We start from the raw sequence: 17,366 nt of genomic DNA on the forward strand, positions 1-17,366 counted from the left end.
CATTGACAAAGAGCGTCTAGTTTTCTGTAATTCATCCACTCTCTTGGTAGTCCGGAACTCCTGAATTTGATCAACTTTAATGTACGTTTCGTCTCAAACATCTCACAATGTTCAGATTTTCGTCGTGCGGATTCAAATTTTTTTTCTTCGGTCCAACCACCGAAATTTTCTGCATAAACAGGTTCAATTAGTTCTCTTCTCTCTTACATCTTCCAAGAATGACTCTCTTGAAGAATCATTTTGCACTTTGTAATTTTTATCCTACCACACGCGTCCTCTAATCCACCCTCGATTGAAGTAACGTTTCATTTGTCTGGTCGTTCTTACGTTTCTCCGTCCGAGTTATCCTACGTCGATCTGTATCCGCGAACCAGGGAGAAATGAAGAAACATGAAAATTCGCTCAAACTTTCAAACAACAAGCTGGTCCCGGGACCACACGCGATACCAGCCATAAATGAAATCGTCATCGACGATAATGCCCGGGCCTGGCAAGCGAAGAGAAAGGTCGAAACACTGGCGAAATCGAAATTACAGTCGGTATGTACGCGGCTCTGGCTCGGCTCCGCTCGCCCACAATCTCGTTCGAAAGAATAATTATAGGTTTCGCGTATACGCGAATGGGTAGGACATGAGATGGCACCGCTGGCGGTAGCTGGTGGTTCACGTCAAACCATGCTATCTCGCGCTCACTGAAAAATAAACGAGAAGGCATCGTTTAATGCCGCTTTCCAGCCGTACGCCTGCCTCTTCCTCTCCTCTCCAAGGTACCAAGGAGTTACGAGACCTCGCGAACGCTCTTATCTGATGCATCCGGTATGCGTTCCGTGCATGCGCCGCATACAATACCTGGCTGGCTGATGACTACCGGCCATGTTTACAACACTTTTCCACCCTAATGTGGAACGCGATTGATTACCCTGACCCGAAAAAGATTTATATCACCGAACATGGCTCGTTTAATCGCTCTTCTCTAATCTATGGAAATGCCTCGTGATAGATACACAGCTAATTTTCATAAATAGGTAAAATAGTTATCTATTTAGGTTCCTTGTTATAAATTACGTTCGTAGAAGTATGAATTTATATGTATGGGCGTGTATATGTGTGTGTATTCTGAGCATAAACTATCAACGAAGGGAGTCACGTTTGACTCTTCAATTGAGATATCTGATTTAATTGCATTCTCTCTGTCATCAAATTCCATTACAAAAATTAAATAATTTTATCCTACGAGATTAAAGAATTCATAGTGTGTGACAAGTGGTGAATATTACTTCAAAATGTTTGCATACTAATTTCAAGTTCCAGATTTTACGTCAATCACATTGATATCTATGAGCTCATTCAGTCCAAATCCCACAATAAGTTCCGTAAGCGACGTATTGCGCAATGAGGCGACTGAGTATGGGCAATGCGCCGCCGATAATGCATTTCACCCTGCCTTCATTCTTAAACTCTCGTCAATGAAATCGCAAATCTAGAATGCTTCGCAGTTACAATGCATCGTTTCTCATCTCCTACTTAGGCATCACATAGTCAAGTACTCACACAAGAGTGAAATACTTATCATTAACGTCACCGTGTAGAGGATTCGTCGTGGCGTCGTGGAAGACAGATAAAAAGATTGGGTAGCCTATTTTTTCCAAGATTATCTCCTCGCGACGGTCTGCGATACAACATAATAGAGAACGTTGTTCTAACCGGCGTCACGCGCAAGTTTTCAAGCGTTAAACATTTAGCGTGCATGGCTCGAGGCCATCGTTGCATACGATGTCATCGATCTTCTGTAACGTCTTATCACACTCGTTCGTTAACACGTCGTTACAACATAACGTTAACACTGTTTCGACGATCGGTAATTGCTCTGTTCCCCGATATATCTCGCTCCCTTCGTCATCTTTCTACTCGTGAAAGTAAATTTCACAGAGCGAGGATCGCGAGACGCGTGTCACGCAGTGATAGTCTGAATACCTAAGCGTCCGAAGTAAAATGGAGCTCGGAGACCTCGACACGCTATCAGAAGGTCAAGACCGTCGATTTACCAGTTGAAACGATGCGTTCACAGCCGCGCGAGGCGTTCGCCGGAGTAGGCGTTAACGGCTTTACTTACGCGTGGAATCACGAGCAGCCGAGAAACCACTTCGTTTCACTTTCGTGGTCGAGAGAGGTTGAGACGAACGCGGCAACGCGGCCATGCTAAGAACACATGCTCGAGAGTTGGTCGGAACCGTGACCGACGACGACGACGATCGCGTACACCGACGACAGGCGTTCCATCAAACAAGCGGTTGTCGATGGGAACGACTGTACGCCATTCCCCTTTTCGTCGCTCGTTATTTATACGCGACTCGTGGTCGAGCTTCCTCCGACTCTTAATCACTCGCCTCTGCCTTCGAACCAGGAAACTACCAAGAGTTTATCCTCTTAATTCTTCAACAACGACAGATATACCCTCGAGAGAGGTTCCGAGAGAGATTCCCCCCGAGAGGAAAAGAGAGAGAGAGAGAGAGAGAGAGAGAGAGAGAGAGAGAGAGAGAGAGAGAGAGAGAGAGAAGGAAACGATAGCAATGCAGTAGATGCAGAGTATAGAATACGCAAAGTGGAGAATCAAGTATCGGGAATGGTAGGAAAGGGTTGACCGAGCGCGGATGATCGTCCGAATGCATCTTTAATTCCACGCACTTATCTCGAAATCAATTTAAATCTCGGCTGTCCGGCTGGGTTCCTATATGGCGAAGGGAAAAGCTTTGTCCGTGCCGCGACGTGGATCAGCCCGCCGTCGTCGTCCTCCGTCGTCGTTGTCCTTCCCTACCTTTTCTCGTCCCGTGCCGCGTTAGAATAGCGTCCCGCGCATAAAGGCCATTGTTGCAGAAAAGGGACAACGACGCGAAACGAGACGACGCAGCACCGATCCGCCGGTTACTCGTACGGCTCATTCAGCATGCAGTTGCCGAGGTTATCGCGCTCCACGGACGTTGATAGAATACGCATCGTTTGAGGGACTCGGGGTTGCGCTACGACGCACGGTGCCAGGCGTCCGTGGCTGTCAGCGCGTCTCGAAACTGTCAAGGTCCTCGCGCAGCGGGACTCGATGCGAATCAACGTCACCGACTCGTCGTCCGCCCCCGCTCGTTCGACACCCTCCTCTACCTTTTCCCTCTATCGATACTTGCCGATCCACCTCCTCACTAGGAGTCCCTATCGTCGAAGGTGTAACAAACCAATCCGCGTTTCAATCCTTGCAGTTTTTTAATACGCGAATTATTCCTCTGTATTTCTGCTGCACGTGTTCAAGTAGATTTAATATACATTCAAAAATCCTCGCCACTTTCAAAATATTACTTTATACACTTTCTTCTTTTCGCTCTATTTCGTGAATTCGATTGCCGTAATTTGCTATTTGACTATAGGAAAATTGTACGTAATTCGAAAGTCGTTCGTAATGCTGTCACAGCGTTGTACGTAACGGACATCAGACATCAGAGATAGATATTTTAGGTAACAGGCATTAGACGCCCTACCCTCTGCAAACGTCACGGGTCACTGTTTCTTAATAGAGGCTTACGATTAACCGTCATATTGCCGTCATTATCCTCGTGTTCGTGTTGTTATGTCATCCGCTTGTTTTTCTATTTTTATAGAAGGGCGAGCCTCGGTTCGACTCGGGTCGAGCTACGGTCACTGCAGTAAGGTTTCAGAGACCATGAATTTCAAGACGATCGCGAGAGAAATTCTAATAAAGATCGAGAGAGTCTGAGAGGAGGAGTCTCGAGATGCGAACTTGCCTCGAAATATTCCATTCCGGAAGAGAATCTCGAGTGTGTCAAACAATCGCACGCGAATCGAGGATCGATGAATCTTGTCCCCGTGTTTTCTTTTCATCGGTGCGCGATAAATCGAAAGGTCTTCCCCTTCGCGAGAGAGGTTTCGTTCGTGAATGGAACTGCAGAAGATACCCACAATAGAGGCTAAAAAGCAGAGAGATCGAAAAAATCCACTCGAAATATTAAGTAACCGAGAATGTCGTACGATTTTCGGCAAAGTTTTGTTATGTCTCAAGTATAACAAAGATGTATATTGATTAATTGATATTCTTAACGCTGGATGACTAAACAAATAAATACTTATTTATCTAATTCAATCAGTGGAGTACATGATGAAATGGATAAAGTAGATATATAGGCAAATGTAATACAGATAATTACATAATTATATAATCTATAAATTAATCGTATATAAAATAAACGATTTACTAATAATAACAGAGATCAAAGCAGAGATTGATAGATTTTTAGACGTATTTGAGAAAAGATCGTAGATCGTGAAGGTAATTATTTTAATCAATAAAACTCTTATGCGTTCAATTTTTATTCCAAAGAATCGTACAAACTGTTTCGGCTACCTAATATTTTGCATCAGACATTCGAAGCATCGGTGTCAATGAACGAGTTAAAATTGATATCGCGTTCACTGTCCGTTGCGAATCTAGAGACGGTGAGCACCGTCGTCGTCGGAGGGAATCGATGTGAATCGGAGTCAATGACTCGCAGCTACTCTACCGCAATTAAACATAATGCGGTCGGTTGATGTTGGAAAAGTTGAAACCGCTCGCGTGCGTCAACTGGAGGTGTTCGAATGAATTTCACGCAAAGAGGCAAAGAGGGAAGCCGCGCTTTTGGAAACGAAACCGAGCCCTTTGTAAAGCCGTTCCTCCGAACAATGGCTTGCGCAGCGCGCTTACTGTTATAAACACAAAAAGCGTACGGCGATTCGATTCTTCGCAAAAACTTCAAAGAAACTAGCTAACCGCTTGTTTGTCAACGCTTTAACCACCGTGTAATCTATTGTTCGACGATTTTACGACTCTGATGATATTTTATGGCTCGCAAGTTACAGCCGTCGTTGGTACCTCGCGTTCGTACTTCCCGCGCAATCGCTATTCACCATTTCTAAAAGGAATAAATTACACCGCGACGTAATTAAACCGCGTACGAAAAAGGAAATTTAAAGCACGATCTCGCTCCGTGCTTTCTCGCGATGAGATTAATCAACATTTACGTCGCTTACAAAAGTCATTTGTGTCGCTCACGCCTGTGAAAACGTTGCTCTTAACGTCTCCGGAAGTGTGATGCATATACATACGTTCATTACGACGTACATGTGTCTCGTATATGGTTTCCTTCGGTTGTCGACCGCCTCCTCGAGCAACGAAAATTCATACGGCTGTCACGGATTATCGGTTTGCTTAGACAGCTTTCCGCCAGAGAGCACTCCGAAATGAAATAAGTCTGTTGTTGAGAAGAAAGTTACAGTTAAGGTAGGAGCCCTCCAATTAGTCCGTCTCGAAAAATCGATCGATACCCAGACCAACGCCGTGGGTCTGTCAGACGTGAGTACGATGAGTAAATAGGACCGGATAACGACATGGAAATTGACTTAACGAAAACTCGATAACCAATTGGTAAGAGATATCACGGCGACAATTAGTCTTCGTGGTCCTGTTGTTCGTCGAAATTGCCGCGCAGCCAGCCGTAGTTCCCTGCTACCGCGTTAACGAATGAAACGAAATTTGACAAAAGGAACGAAACTTACGCGCTCGAGCGCTCGATTTCCGTGCTCTGCGGTCTGTGAGAAACCACGACCGAGGATAATCGACGATGAGAAAAAAAAACAAACGAACAGAATAATCGAAGATACATCGAACGCGCGAATGGCAGAATGGACGAACGTGACGAACATGTGCGTGTATAATGAGGTTAGTTGTAGTGCCTCTGTGAAAAAGAAAAGCGGATGAGAATTACGAGGTGGTCGAAGGCGCCACTCTCTCGTAAACGGACTTACGGCCCTTAGCTCCGTCCGACTTATGAATAGTACTCGTTGTACGCGAGTGGATCGCGTTTATTGCTGCCTTCCGTGGCAATTCTATCTTCGGTGCCGAGATGGGATCTCTCTCGGTTGGCCGCGAGAGCCTCTCGATACGTACTCGAAATAAATCGATCGGGACACGCGTGCACACACGCGCGAGCTTCGTCACGCCCCGATTGGAACAGCTGATCCGTAATTAAACGATATATTCTCCTCGCGCTCAAAAGGTGCGTTTCATTGGCCGTGAATGACCGAATGAAATTCCGATCGACGCGTTCCTATTTCGCCTTCGATTCGAGCCACCTACTTCTCCTTTTCCCTTTTTCTCTCGCTTTTCAACACCGTGTTCGACAATCTCCTAGAATCCGACCGAAAGTCGGAATCACGAACGTGCGGCCGACGTTAATTAACGCGCAACGACCACCGGCGCGATCGTTAACCCTATTCAGACGCACACGTCCCAGACACCCAAGTCCTTAGATCTCTCTCTCTCTCTCTCTCTCTCTTCCGAGCGAACATATTCGATAACGAACTCTTGAAACGTAGGTAGGTACAAACGGTCGGCCAGGCAGTAGCGCGTATCGTCGCCACGAATTTCGAACGGAAACACATCGACTGACGCGTGATCAATCGTTCGTTCGTACGTCATCGAGGACGAGGTGGTCAATTAACAGAGATGGGATCGAGTACCTCGCAAGTATTTACTTTCCCCCTTTGTTTCTATCATTGGATTCAAACACTTTTATATTATTTCGGATGGTACTTCGAATGCTCGAGTTTGAACACTTTTATATTCGTTATCTTCGAAAATATTACAAAGAGACAAGAATCTAAATATTAAAATTCCAAAGTGGATTACAACGAATACTACGAAGAGCCTGATGTAACATTTGAAAATTCGCGTACAGAAAAGAACGGGAACATGCTTTTCTATTGTATAAACGCGACCGAGGAGACAAAACTTGGGCGTGATTCACGAGTACACATTGAGAGTACACTTGATCCCATCCCTACCGATTAACTGTACTCGGCACTCAAACAGCGCCTGGAGAGAGGTATGAGGAGGACACACGTGGCTCCGCGGACAAGGGACAGCGAGAAAGAAACAGGAAGGAAGAGGGCAAGGCGCCAACACGCGCAGAGAAATGCATTTTTCTCTGGACAGCCTTGTCGCGTCGTGCCGCGTTCGCGATGGCAGCGGTGAACATCAAAGTGGGAGGTGCGAGGTAGGCCGTGAGCCAACTGCTCTTCATATTCCTGACACGGTCGCCGGCTAATGCACCTCTATTTGTTTGTCCTTCCACCCTCCGGCTTTTCCGCGCGCGCGTGTTTTTTCCTGTACAGGCTACGATGCACCTCCCGCACACGTCTCACGTAAATAATCGATATTCGAGTCGACTTCGCGGTTCGCACCTCGGAGATCCGAGAGCCGCCGGCAGCTGTTTCCTGTACGCTTCGGCTTATCGCTCCGCTCTCCGCCCCGATGCATCAGATATAAAAAGCTTGGACGGTGTAAGTTTTACGCGGCTGTATACCGACCGTAATGGCACGCATTTGCGCGGGCACACGCGAGCATTATGCAACACGTGGACGCAAAGGGTGATCGTTAAGTTAGGTGCTCCGATCCGAGGCGGACAATATTCACGCGTAGCCGGAGGAGAAAATCGACGGTGTACACTGTGCAACGTTCCCTATCGTTTCATCGTGAATTGTCGTTCCGAAACGTTCGACCGCGGGTAATTTATCTTTCGCGACTCGCGAAACGGTAGTCCGACCGAGGGAAAACCTCGTTCGCGTAGCTCTTTTCCGACTCGTTCGGGTACAAAAAGCGAGTCACTGACGTTTCGACGTCTGTGAAAATCCGTCATGGTCGAAATGGACAGCTAGTCGGAGGAGCCTCGGACAGGAGGGGGAGAAAAAGGACGAGCATAATTATCGACGAGCTCCGGACGTCGCGACGAAAAGTTTTCAAGGCGAGCAAAAACTTTCTCGACCGGACGAGTCGGACGGGTCATATTTTTCCGTCATCGCGTATTATCACGGAGGGGAACGAAGGACTCGCGTACACACGCGAGCCACGGCAAACTCGACCACATACCATACGTAATATATACCTCATGTGATCTCCACGGAAGGGACATACATACGTGCATACAATCGCACGCGTGCATCTAGATTCGATATAATTACCCGTACATACTCGCTATAGATTGCTTATTGTTCGCGTGGCTTCTTTTTTCTTCTTCCTTTTCTTTTATTTCTTTTTTTTTTTCTTTTTCCTTTCGTTCCTCGATGTAAAACCTTTCGTGGTCCTATCCATCCCTTCGCCCGAGGGATTAGTGTCACAGAGTATGACACACGAGTTACTTTCACGGTTATCAGCGTGACGATTGCGCGCTGCCAGACGTGCGTATGTACGTCACGTCGGTGCCTTGAATCTACGCCTGGGAATTCCTGGTATTACGATCCGCTGAAAAATCGCGCTACTCCAAAGTGTACACGCTCGCCGAAACTTGAAATCCGAAATGTTTCTCATTTCGGTGTTCTCGAATGAATTGTCAATGTTTTCGTATGGATCGTGTGTGCAGGATGGACGTATGTATGTAAGGTATAATTAAAGAGAAAAACCGAGGAGAAACACGATTGACAATTATGAGAGGAAGCAGAAAACGAGGGTCTCCACGAGAGACCCGTGGCTCGCGGAGCTCACGCGAGAGATCGACGAACGGATAAAACAGCGAGAGGATACGACGGTTAGTGTGAACGACGTTTCCCAGCACGGGCGGAAAATCTGGCGCGCACTTGGCGACCGTGGCCGATCTGTAATCGAAACCGGTAATTATGCGCGGACATTGGCATGCATGCCGTACAAAAGAGACTGCACGGATAACAAGGGACCCTCTGCCTGGAGCACCGAAAGTAACGAGGGCAAGGATTGATGTCCGTTCATTCGGTACGATGTGCATTGAGAATTATTACGAGGTGTCTGTATTAAAATAAACTGCTATGGTATAGCTACGGTACGGCACGGGCGCGCGAGAGAGAGATAGATATACCCTCGTTAAAATGACGAGTTATCGAGAGGCGATCGTGTTTCGGCTGTTCTCTGCTTCGTTTCTCTTTTCTCCTTTCTCTTTCTCCCTCTCTCTCTCTCTTATTTTTTTTCCATTTTCCTCCAGCGAACCGCACGCTCGCGGTTACGGGGGGAGGGGAGGAGGGGATCAACGATACAAATCGTGTACAAATTTCGCGTGGCGCTCGGTCATGCTGTTTGCTCGCGCGCCTCTCGTTCGAGTATCGTGTTCCTGGGCTAAACGCTTTAACCGATCTCTCTGGGTCCTCGAGAGCCAGCGTTATCGCTTTTGCATTTCTATCCACCACCTCCGCTGCTTTTTAATACCGTAGACCATTCGAATTTCGTTCTCTCCGAGTAATCGAGACACCATCAACTTCAGAAGTAAATGTTAAGATCGACTCCGAAACAGAAGCGCTGAGCTTGAATATAGGACAGACAGTCGCAGCGAGACGATAATTTTTAAATATATATATATACTAATAACCAGAATCATTTAAGCTAAGTCGCAAGGACTCCGCTTCTAATTGCCATATCGCATTGTGTATTTCATCGGCTCCGTAAGCAGCGCAATAACGCTTGGTAGGTGTGCTTCGTTCGCAGTGGGGCTCGGCGTTCGATCGACAGTTTTTACGGTTTCACGTTTCCAAGGCGATATTGCGTGGAATTTTTAAACAAAACCAGAGAGGGGAGGTCACGATTAAGCCCCGGGCCATTTACACGTTCGGCGAACGTCATTTGCAGCTGCCCGTTAAATAACATTGCCGTGAATACTAGAAGTTCGTTCTTTAAATAGAGATATTTTTCAGACTGCATGGACGTGTCGATTGACAACCGTTAATCCAGTGAGAAAATCCAAGTTAATGTGTTCGGAAATCTAATACTGTGAACTTTGATCTGCTCGAACGATCGCTAACCTATAGATTTGATCACTATAGTGGTCAGTAGTGAACGATCGCACTATGATGTAACTGTGGGAAAGTATCGACAGTTGCATATCTTGGAAACCGTAGAATCATAGAAAATCAACATTATTAATTGTCCGTTAAATATTATTAAAATATTAATTCCCCATCTTAAGTACCGTAGTAATTACTTACAAAATTACTACTCTAGCTAATTAATATACCAATATACTCACTGGACAAATAGCTACGTTGGAAATGTTTTTCGACAGCGTAATTTTTCTATATACTATTTCGTATTTTATTTTATTAATTTTTTGTATCTATTATTGCATTCTATTTTATTAAGCTTGACCATTTAATAATAATAATAATTATTATCACATAAAAACTATCGAGTTGCTTTGACTGTTACGTCATAAAATACGAAATGTATATTATATATACAATTCAAAGCGTTTCAAAGTTTTATAGATCCGTTGACGTGTCACGTCGCACAGAACGTTTGAAATTCCCTAGACTAGAGTATTTTTTTAGAAAAATAGATTTCTTCTTACCCGAAACTCCTGATGTTGGCGATGTTGGCGGGTCGCGGCGCGCATCGTCGGCGCCGCGGCACTTCCGCGGGACACCACGGCGACCGGTCATTTCTCGATTTTCGTGAACGATCCATGAAGATTTGCTCCGAGGCTCAGGCCATCCTGCGCATGAGGAACGTCGCGATACGTTAAAGGCGAAGCTCATTACCAGCTGAATGATATAGAGCGTAAGAAAGATGCGACGCAACAAATCGCTATATACCGGGACACGGAAACGGCGAGAGACGCCTTTAGACCGGTTAAGGTTGATCGCCTTAAGTCGCCTTAACTCTCTACGGTCTAAGTTTTACCTTGTCTCACTGCGTGTAATAAACCTTTGCCGTGCGATCCGCTCATTGAGAAGGTGTACGATAATTCTGTCTTTCCTAGCTCTCTTTGCTCTTACTTTGCTACTTTGCTTCTCGGAATGTCTACTCTCCGCCGTTGAAAACGATCAAGAAATACCGAGTAATTTCACGTCTCAAGGACGAAGAATTACCTTATCCGGGGTGGTCGGTGACTTTCTTATTTAAAAGAGAAAGACAAAATCGTTCCGAATTTAATAAATTTGATTAAAAAACTCTGCAGAAACAAAAGTTCGAAAGAAACAAAGTTGCTTTACTTTCAAGGACCGTCCAGTCAAATGATTCGCGCTATGTCATTGGAAGATCCAGAAAATAATTCAGACGTTACGAGAACACAAACATCAAAATGGTGCGAAAATAATTTATAGGACGATATATTAAGTCTCAACTTAGGGAACGATAGTACAAAGAGGCATCTATATTCACGGTTTTTTTTTTTTTGCGCTTTGTCAGCGTTTCGTTGTATGAACAGCTGTGAAGAATGCGTCTCATCTCGAATTCTTGCGCGGCATTGAAACGCGCGATCCTACGATCAGCCGCTCAGCTGTGAATTTGTCACGGCTCGGTCGATGAATTAATTCTCACCTTGTCGACAGCCACAACAACGACCGAAACTTCTCGCGGCTTATTCTCGCAGGTTGCACAAGAAAGGAAAATATTTTTCCACCGTGGAACTTCGTTGCAAATACCGCTTCGAAGTGCAAAGACAAACATCTCGGTCGATGTGAACCGAGAGAAGTTTCGTGCGACGTCGTTTCTCGATGAAAATATGTTGTACCTTGGAATTGATACACGGTAACAAGGATCAATGTACGTTTAGCCAAACACTTTGACGTACCGTCGTGCATGGACTTCATCCAATCCCATTCGATAGGTAGGTACAGCAGGTGGATTCGCGGGCTCACTACACGTGGCACACATTTCCCAAGAAACACGAGTCGCCCGCGGGAAGAAAGAACTCGCCCGATCGCGATCAATACTTTCTCTATCTCCGTTAGAAAAAAAAAAAGAAAAAGAAAACAAGTACAAGAAAACAAGATCGAACGTTATCGAGAACTAACTCCCGCGTTTCCCGCGTTCACCATCGACCACTAGTCGACGTGATCGACGAGCCGTGTTGCATGTACGAGTACGAATTCTTTGGAAACCGCACTGATGGCGCCAGTACACGATTTCGCCGACACGACGACGATTTTCAAACGGTGAAAAATCGATGCGAATGAAACGCGAAAGAAGTCAGGTGTTGGCGCGCAATCATCCGGCAAGGGAACTCCAAAGAGGAAAGCCGAGAGCAGACTCACGTTTGCGCGCTCACGAGCTGGCGCAGCCGCGACAGGAATGATAGTGGCGAAAGTGGGAGACCCTCCGGGAAATATATAGGTCCGCAGGGTGGTGGTGGATCCGAGGAGGAAGGAGGCAGAGATCCGTCGACGCATCCCTCGGCGCCTGTGTGCACGCACACGCGCCATCACGCACGTGTTCACGCACGATGCACGATGCCCCGTCACGATGCACATGCACCAGCCGGTGCACGGAGGACGCATCCCCGAGAAACTGATCGAAAAAAAAAAAAAAAAAACGAAAGGAAGAAAGAAGAAAGAGCTCGCTGCAACTACGGTCACGAGTATCCCTTCTTTTTTCGGGACACCTCGCACGCACGATATTTTTTTTTTTCTGTCGCTCTTTTCCTTTTTTCTTCAGCTAGAACTACCAAAGTGGTACTTCTGATAATGGAAATTTTGGAGGATATATTTTTAGATTTTCTCACAAAGTACGAAAGTGAGAACTAGTGCGTTACTTGCACTTTGCTTTTTTCCGATACAAGTTTCATGCCTAATTTTTTTGATCGTCGGTGATACCACGATGATAGGTATCATGCATTACCCGTTTTGATCGATCCTGTAGCGCTAGCTTGATCTAGGATTACAGCATATTTGTCGTGTCATTTACGCGTATGTGCGATGTTTAAACCCTACGGGGTATAAACGGTATTGAAGATTAGTGAAAGTGGCTCTTAGCACTCGATTCTTGCATTTTTTTATTTAATAATCGCGTGTCCGTTTTGTTCGCATGTAGGTGTAAAACCACCCTTTACAAACGACGCGACCAAGCGCGCGCCAAGGAAAAAGGTAGGAAATTTTCTTTCGAGAATCGTGATTTAGCAAGGACACAAGGATTCCTCCCTTCGACGAGAAGCAACGATAAAAACGTTTCGAAGTAACTGACACGATTCTGACAGTATCTATGGGCGTAGTTCGGTTCAACGAACAGCGAACGCGGTGCGCGCACTCGTAAAATCTAGTCGGCGAGATTACGTTAGCGGTGTTTCTTCGGTTATCGATAGATAGTGTAACGGTGTTACGGGCGTGCTGCCGTGGATATTGCACCGTCGACAGCGTGACGCCCCGCAGCCACGCACGACTCGCTCAGCCTTCTCCCGTTTCCGCTTTATGTTTTTTACGCGTCGCGAATCCCGTATCGGCCGCGCGTCGCGAATCGATCGCGACATTTTCGCCGATTGGCCAGGCGGATCGCATGACTAAATGCCACGGAAGACGTTCACGACTGAAAAGAAAAGCCATGTCTGTCAATGACTCCATCGAACAAGCAACGAGTTGCGAGTATCTACTTTTGGGAATACTTCTTGATCTCTTCGTGTCAAGCGATCAAGGTTCGTGGACTTCTACGCTTTTCTATGCTTTTCATTTTCCTCTCGATTTACGCAACTCTCTCTCTCTCTCTCTCTCTCTCTCTCTCTCTCTCTCTCTCTCTCTCTCTCTCTTTCTTTTTCTCGAGCGCGATCAAAGGAATTCTCTCTTCTCTTACTTCTCTTTTCGACCGCGATCAAAGAAACTCGCGATGTGGAAATGCAAGAAGAAAGTGACGCAACTGATGAATAAAACCAGGTATCGCGCTAAGTGACCGAGATATTACGTCGTCGACTGTTTGAGAAACTGCCATATCGTACAGAAAAAGAACGATACAAGAAAAATTCCGTTTACTGCTCGGTCTCTATTCGCGAGTTCGTCCTTTCAAGGTCCAAGTTCCATACGCGTAGCTATGACACATGATAAAAGCTCGCGAAGAAACTCGCATAACCGATAGAGATGAAGTTGTAGAACGTCTCCCGTGCATTTTTTTTTTTTTTTTTGTCAACCTGCACATCCGCGGATCGTCGCGTTAAGATATGCGTAAACGTTCTGTTCGAGCACTTCCGACTACGAATGGGATCGAGTTCCGCATGCACTTACTTATAAATTCAAGTCGAGTTGGATATATAAGTTTCGTTTCATGGCTTTCGAATACAAAAAAAAGAATTTTCATAGAAATGAATAGACGTTCAATCCTATCTACGCCATTCGTTCAACGATACAGTCATAAATCGGGTCCTATAAACCATATATATACGTTGAACATTAATTATCATTGCTATATACTAAAAAAGTGTATCACATAAATGAATATTTGTGTACTACATACACAACTTATACAAGCTGGTTTCGAGTCCTATCTATAGAATGAGTATCTATCTACAGTTTTGAAAATGTAACTAGTCCAATATTTGCATAATATTCGATAAAGATTTCTTGAAAATTAAAGTTCTACAGAATGATTTCCCTCTCTTTCTAAAAGGAGGATCTAAAGCAGATTAGTAGAAACAAATTATATCTATAAAATTTCGGTACGATCCTATATCATTGTAATGATTAATGCTTGTCTGAGAAAAACGAAAGTCAAAGGATTGAAAGGTTCGAATCTACTCGCGAGATGCTCGATCCCATCTCTACTCTCGACGTGTACGTTCACCACCGAAGGCAAACTCGCTTCCTCGCAGTGCGCACGGGACATTAGTTTGGCGCCAGCGGAATCATCAGCGATGGCGATGCGCTGATGCATCAAGAAAAGTGTGTTTTCCTACGTTGTTACATCCGTGTCGAGGAATCTGCGCTGCGCGGTGTTGCAAACGCGTAAATCGGACAGATAGTCAATTAAGTTCCGATCGACCGTGTCCGATTCAGATCCAAACACGCTCGGTCAACAATCATCCTGCTCGCTGTTTGCCCGCGCTAAATATGTATTTATTAAAATATACTTCTACCGCGTATAATTCATTAATTTCGACAAACTGCACCGGCCGGTATTCGCCGGCAGAAAGCAGGCTTTAAACATTTCCAACACGACAGGGACGCGAGGGCTCGATGGTAGCCTGCCTTCGGACCCGACGTTTCAAAGTAAATACTCTCTCAATGACGATTCAAGGAACGCACTCGCCACGGTTATTTATTTTTCCATCGGTTGCCCGTTTAATATGCCGCGTCTGGCCGAAATGCATCGATATAATTGCAGTTTTAAGCCAAACTCGAGGATGAGGGGGAGCGCGATCGTCTCTAGAGACTCGATGAAAACTAGAGAGAATGGAGCCAATTATGAAAATGAAGATCGTCGACGTGGTGTTTGATACGCATCCGTCGCTGCATGAATCATACAATGACGAGCGTTGTTATTTGGGAATGCATGCGTTTCGCGTGCTAAAATACGTGACGTGATGCATATGAAACGTATATTAGGGAATTAAGGATCAAGGATTATGTTCTTGAAACATGTGACACGTGACACCATATATTAAGGAATTAAAAATTCATATTCACGGATCCGCGACTAATTTATATCCCATTTCTAATAGAGATCGCGATTTTTTTTTTTTTTTATATTTGACAATTGTCGGAACGAGACACAGAACTTCACGTTTGAATACGTGTAAGTAAAAATACATAGACGAGTTCCTACACTTAAGATTGAAATCTGGATTCATTTATTACACACCTACATACGTACATTCACATACGCGTGAAATAAGAACCTCCGGTAACAAGTCTCGTCCGAATTTCTGAATTTCTTAGTGAAGAGCTTGAAAGTCCAACTTGGTGCACTTTTACTCGTTCGTTCGTTCCTAACGAGCGCGTCACCTCGCGACCGTAATAAAACGCGACTAATTAATTTATGCGACATGGTTGTTTCGCGATCTGCCCCGGCTGTTCGAACGTTCTAAACCTTGAGAGAAATTGGTTACAGCCCAGTTCTATTTCTCGACGATCCACCGGAACGATACGCCTAAATGGAATTAAATTCTCCGATGCCGAGTTATTCTCGACCGATCGTTTCTCGTTTCATCGTCGGTCAATTGAAAAACTTGCGCAACGAGATCTATAATTGCCTAAATCGGCGTGGTTGTATTCCTTCCCCTCCCCCCCCCCCACCCTAGAGGGAAGGGTTGCATCGTGGCCGCGAAATTTCCAGCGTGCTCGCTTCTCGCGAGAAATCGAACCGAACCGATAATAGTATCGTGGACTAATGGATCGCTGGTGCGCGCTTTTCCGTTTGTTATTTCGCGTTCGACCACCGCGCGAGAGCCCACCACCGATTACGGATGTCAACGTGAACAACGAGCCACGCCAAGTAATCAGCGCGGTCGCTTGATCGCCGCCTGGCCCTCCCCTGGTCATTTTATTACTCGCCGAGATTCATTCGGAGAATAACAGGCGCGTTGCTCGGTCGTCGATGGAACTCTCGTACAATTTCGCGCCGTCGCATCGATTCGTTCGCTCGCTTCGGACGGTTTTACCGCTCTGTTTCTCATTAGGTATATTGCGCTCTCTTATTGCCCGTACATAATTCGCGCATATCGCATTACGCGCTTTCACATCGACAATGCCAACCGTACAAAACTGTCCACTCTCAGGTTTCCAGCATATTAGAAATCTTTGGAATTAAAAGCTCACTTTACTCGCATCGCGACGTTTTCAATTCTGCGACGTGCACATGTTCGCACCGTCTAAAACGCAATTAACTCAGTCTCGGTATATTTATGAATTGACTGAACTTGATTACTAATCTCTAGATCGCGGATCTTCGTTTTGCAAATTGCACCTCTATCTTTTTAATTGCATTCTCAAATATACGAATTTGCATAAAAATGTCTACCGCAAAAAACACAGCATACGAAATAAAATCAAATACCTTGAACAATTCAGCAATTTTGTAAATTGCTATTACATAGTCATCCGTGATTCAACGAAACTGTTCGAGAGTTGAAATGAAATTCGTACACATATAACACAAATAATTCGGCCAGTAGTATCGTTCGATGATAAATTAGTCAATGTTTAGAACGATTAAGTACACCTTGCTACTTTTACACCTCTTTTATTTTTAATGCTGATTGTTTACAGCGTTGGCATTGTGATGCGCTAACGAATGACGGAGTATCGGCAATGATTAATAGTAATTAAACGATCGTTCGGGTTCTACAAAGGGCTAATGAAACGGTTCACAGGCGAACCAGGCGGCAATTCGTGCGAGCACGAAGTAAAAGAAGGGTAAAGTTAGTTAAAGGTGAACGAAGCGATGACGTGGATGCAGAACGCGCGTACAACGAGCAATTATTGCCTCGTGGAGTCCGTTTTGCGGCGTGAAACTGAAGCTTTGGGCGTGTTGGCCTAATGATCGTTCGACTGGTTGTATCATACTGTTTCGGACTATTTCTCTTCCTGTTCTAACATCTGTCAACATTTACACAC

General features: G+C 45.2%; 1 protein-coding gene across 3 annotated transcripts in view; it reads right to left on the bottom strand.

Annotated features, from left to right (window-relative positions):
* LOC122536884 (thrombospondin type-1 domain-containing protein 4-like) overlaps nucleotides 1-12,131 on the bottom strand; it is a 45,966-nt gene extending 33,835 nt beyond the window's left edge. Inside the window, exons 1-2 of one of the 3 annotated variants that reach the window (XM_043669653.1) lie at nucleotides 11,627-12,131; nucleotides 10,403-10,546 (exon numbers count right to left, since the gene is read on the bottom strand). In XM_043669653.1, coding sequence (XP_043525588.1) covers nucleotides 10,403-10,518 — 116 coding nt within the window. In that variant the 5' untranslated portion in view covers nucleotides 10,519-10,546; nucleotides 11,627-12,131. Of the gene's footprint in view, nucleotides 1-10,402; nucleotides 10,547-11,566; nucleotides 11,583-11,626 lie in introns of those variants that run through there. The other 2 variants (XM_043669654.1, XM_043669655.1) reach the window with 2 other exon arrangements.
* Nucleotides 12,132-17,366: the final 5,235 nt, after the last annotated feature.

Source organism: Frieseomelitta varia, unplaced genomic scaffold (genome assembly GCF_011392965.1).
Source record: "Frieseomelitta varia isolate USP_RPSP 00005682 unplaced genomic scaffold, Fvar_1.2 scaffold_875, whole genome shotgun sequence".
Taxonomy (NCBI): Eukaryota; Metazoa; Arthropoda; class Insecta; order Hymenoptera; family Apidae; genus Frieseomelitta; species Frieseomelitta varia.